At 39.0% G+C, this 4226-nt stretch overlaps 1 protein-coding gene across 3 annotated transcripts in view; it reads right to left on the bottom strand.

The window, feature by feature from the left end:
* Positions 1 to 1620: 1620 nt before the first annotated feature.
* Positions 1621 to 4226, bottom strand: part of HNRNPR (heterogeneous nuclear ribonucleoprotein R) — a 35868-nt gene continuing 33262 nt past the window's right edge. For all 3 annotated transcript variants that reach the window (XM_019547714.1, XM_019547712.1, XM_019547713.1), the window contains 2 exons: positions 3111 to 3232; positions 1621 to 2899 (listed from right to left, as the gene is read on the bottom strand). In XM_019547714.1, coding sequence (XP_019403259.1) covers positions 2287 to 2899; positions 3111 to 3232 — 735 coding nt within the window. In that variant the 3' untranslated portion in view covers positions 1621 to 2286. The remainder of the gene's footprint in view (positions 2900 to 3110; positions 3233 to 4226) is intronic.

Genomic DNA, 4226 nt, shown 5'->3' with positions numbered 1-4226 from the left:
TGGTTTTATTTACCACCACAAAAGAAAGATACAGTAACCATTAGAGATGTAACTACTGAAAAAGCCAGATTTCCAGAAGAGGTACTCCTTGTGATTCATTTACAAGCCAGATCCTCATCACAAGCAAAAAACCCACTACTCTCACTCAGGCAATCCTCCCTCTGACTTCACTGCTTAAAATAAGGAATAAGAAATACACAACTTGGCCCAATGACTTCAGGTAACTTCCCTCCTCCCCCAGCATAACATCTGGAATGCAAATTTAAAAAATACTTTATAAACTTATGTGGCATTTGACTTTGTTTTATTAACTTGAAGGGAACAGAGACCTTCAACATAAGGAGAAAACTCATTTTGAGAAGTAGGTATGTGTTCTTGCTCCAATTCCGGTCAGAAGCTGTATCCCAAGCAATTGTCTACCAAACCCACAAAAAAAAAAACCCCAAAAAACAACCCACCATGGTAATAGGGACAAATTTGTTTTCTACATTCTGATATATCGTATGAAAGACACCAGACAACGGAAGGCAAATGGAAGAGTATGCCCACTGACATTTAATTTCTCCAATGATTTTGTTTAGCATGTTGTAATCAAGTTTGAGCAATAGATTTAAAGGAGGGCAAATGTTAATTTTGATATTCAGAAGTCAAGCAATAATTTTCTTTAAAAGTTCTAATCCTTCTTGTTTTGCTCTTTCCTGAAAAATAAAGGTTCTTCACTGGGATAGCTTAGATAAGAGAAAGCTAATTTCATGACTTGGCAGCACCAAAACAAAAAAAAAAAGAAAGAAAAAGAAAAAAAAGCCCACCCAGGAGTGTTAGAAACAGGGGTCAATAAAAGCCATATACAATACCCCAAGATATGTTACCTAGCAATCTCCCAGAAAGATGGTGACTAGCATATTTTTTAATTAAGCCTTTATTACAAGGCATGAGAATTCTAAGGCAAATTGTTCATCATGGCAGAACATCAAATCAAAATGCCAGTAACTAAATTAAGCAGAACATAGAGAAGGTTTGTTGCCTGTAGCAAAAACAAAACACCCTTATCCTTACAGAGCCTCAGCATTTAAGTTTACAGCAAAATTCTTATCCCTATCACATTAGCTCAAATTTAACCATTTCAATTAAAACTAAGATTCTCGGAATCAAAACCATCTTATGCGGCTGTGCATTACATAGTACAACAGGGCCAGAATTTGGACACAGTAGCCCCTAGAGGTGTCCCACAAATACACAGTACTCATAAAAAGGGAACAAAGCTAAACACACTATAGGCTCCGCTTCCTTCTCCACGTTAACACTTGCAAGAGAATTCTAATTCACCTAGACCCTATATGAATGTTCAGGTATAACTGAATCCTTTCTTAAAACAGAAGAAATAAGTTTCAAAATTAGATGCAGTAGTTTGAAAACATCCTTTAAACAGTGTCCTTTGAACTCTTACTGCAATTTCACCTAGCTCTCAGTCTGATGTTCATTGTGTTATATGCTGGAAAGCACAAGAAATTTTTGCATGAATTTGATCACTCACATAGGCAGTTATACTTTGAAAACAATGCTTCTTGCAAGAATTACCAATAAAATAATGTTTTAGGACGCAATTGAATTTGAAATAGGTAATGTTTTGAATAGATTTTTTAGTTTTATTGAAATCTTACATGAACAAGAAATTGGAAATACAATCACATCAAGGAACAAATTGCCACGGCTTTGACGTTTAAGTCAAACAAATTTTGTAGGGCAGGTTTTCAAAAAGGTGTGAAGTTATAACAATTTAAAAACACAGTTAACCTACTTCTAGGAATGCAAAACATACAATCATGTTATTTTCAATACAAGAAAAAACTTAATTTTTCTGTAATTTCTTAAAACTACTAAGACAAAGCACTAGCTTTTACTTTTATGTACAGCATACTCCTATGTAGTCTATCCCAAATCCAAAAAAGAAACTGTCCAAAACCAGAGGTTCTGCAAATCATGATTGAACAGTGTGCCCATCCTGCTTTTAAACTGCTAAAAATGAAGCCTAAAACGATAAAAGCATCGAAACCCCAAATGGAGTTCAGGAATTCTGCAAGCCCAGTAATGTCCAAGTGCGTTTATGAAAAAAGAAAACTAAAAGACTCGAGTATATACACAATAGAGTGATTCTTCAGCCCAATACAAATGACAGCCAATCGCTACTGAAGGATGAAACATTAAGCCAATTTTTTTTTTTTGAAGAATATAGATCTATAGCCAATTCTATGTTGCCAATATCATTCTCAAGCCCTCCTCACTTGTCTACTTCCACTGCTGCCCATAAGTATCCTGATAAAATTCCTGGTTGTCATTATTGTAACCATAGTTACCGGCATAGTCACCACCTTGCTGGAGCGGCTGCTGAGCGATGGGTTGGGAGCCCCAGTTCTGTTGGTTGTTGGTCTGACGGCGTTTGGAATCGGGTTGGTTGTACCCATCTGCCTTTCTCTTGCCTCCTACGTTGCCCCCACGGTTGCCCCTGGCTCCACGAGCACCACGTCCTCTCTGCTGCTGTGCAGGACCCCCTCTCCCACCCCTGGCTCCTCTTGCCGGTCCCATGGGTGCCCCCCTCTGTGAATAGCCAGCTCTACCTCTTGGTGGTGGTGCTCCCCGCCCCCTAGGTGGTGGAGGAGCGCCTCTCCCACCCCTTCCTCCTCCTCCTCTTCCTCTTATAGCATAGCCATCATCATAGCCGTAATAGGGATCTTCATAGCCACCACGGTAATCATGATAGTCATAACCATAATAATCATCGTAATAATCTTCATAGCCATAGTAATCTGGGGGATAGCCATATCCACCTCTCCCTCCACGACCTCGGCCTCTAATAGGTGGTGGCATACGAGGTGGAGGGTAGTAATAATAGTCTTCATACCTAGTAAGAAAAAGAAACGCATATTAAAATTTGTCTATCTTAAGAGAGTCTTCTAAATAACTATTACCACCACCCCCCACTTAACACATGGTGTGTGGGAAGAGAAGACCATTTGTTTTTCTATGCGATATTTCTATGCTAGCTCACATTCTGTTAGAAGCATGAAGTTTTGCTATTTCTACATTACAACACTACAGAAATGAAGACTCACGCAGTGCTTCTGGAGGCTTGTCTAGCAGCCTGACGTTCTTTCCTTTTCTTATCCGGTGGCTTTGCTAAAACTATTTCAATTTCTTCCCCCTCTATCTCTTTTCCATTCATTTCATTCATAGCCTGCACGGAAAGAAAAAAAATGAAACCAGAGAGAAGCACCTGAGTTAACAGGAATTGGTTTCCATTAACCAAAATCTTTGTGAGTTGCTACAAATTCTCAAAGGTGTAACAAAATAAAATATCACACAGATGAAACTGAAAAGGAAATATCCTTAGAACTTTCACTCCTGAGCTCCATCTCCAGCATCTGTCATTAAATTGTGATGTTAGTTGGGCCACCAAAGGCTACACTTTCTTCAAGGCTGTATTCTTAGACTTCCTAAAAGGATGCCATAGTAGACTGCACTCTAACCCCTCTTTATCCACTATGCTGAAACAGGTCTAAGATACAATGGAAAGATAAAAATGTCAAAGATCATATTTTAATAAAATTAAAATTGTTCCAGACTTGTCAAAGCAACTGACCCACGTTGCAAATACGTAGCACTTCCACATTTCTTAAAAAGGAACATTCATTTCAGATGCAAATACTGGAGAAGTTCTTGATTACTGACATGAACAGTACACAGACACTAACACATACTTAAACTCCTAACTTATATGCAAGTCTGGTTTTGTACACAGGTGTAAATAACTACAACCAATAGGCAGAGAGACACTACATTTGATGGTCTGACATTTTTCTCTTTAAAAAGAAAAGTTATAAATACAGGGTAAGGATTCTGAAACTATGCTGTGTCTATGATCCTCTAGAAATATTTCTTCAGAGCCAAGTGGAAAGAAGGCAAAATGAAACAAATACAAAAATATCCAGGAGCAAGTATTCTGTATTTACTAGGAGTGCACCAACAGAGATTTTGTAGGCCAATAGTGATAGCTGATTTTTAAAGAGGCGTATCGCCAGACACTGATCCAATTTCTGACGCATAGCCCGGCAACTTGAAGAGCTGCATGCAGCTGGTAAGTCTGTTGTGGTGGAAGGGAAGAGGGGAGGGAAGGAAAGGGTGTGGGGGCAGCTCAAGGCCCCTGCAGTGAGGGAGGAGTGGGGCTGGGG

The sequence above is a fragment of the Crocodylus porosus genome, unplaced genomic scaffold, assembly GCF_001723895.1.
Source record: "Crocodylus porosus isolate Cpor-Errol unplaced genomic scaffold, CroPor_comp1, whole genome shotgun sequence".
Classification (NCBI taxonomy): domain Eukaryota; kingdom Metazoa; phylum Chordata; order Crocodylia; family Crocodylidae; genus Crocodylus; species Crocodylus porosus.
Note: the sequence above shows the minus strand (reverse complement) of the source record. Positions and strands in the feature narration are given on the sequence as shown.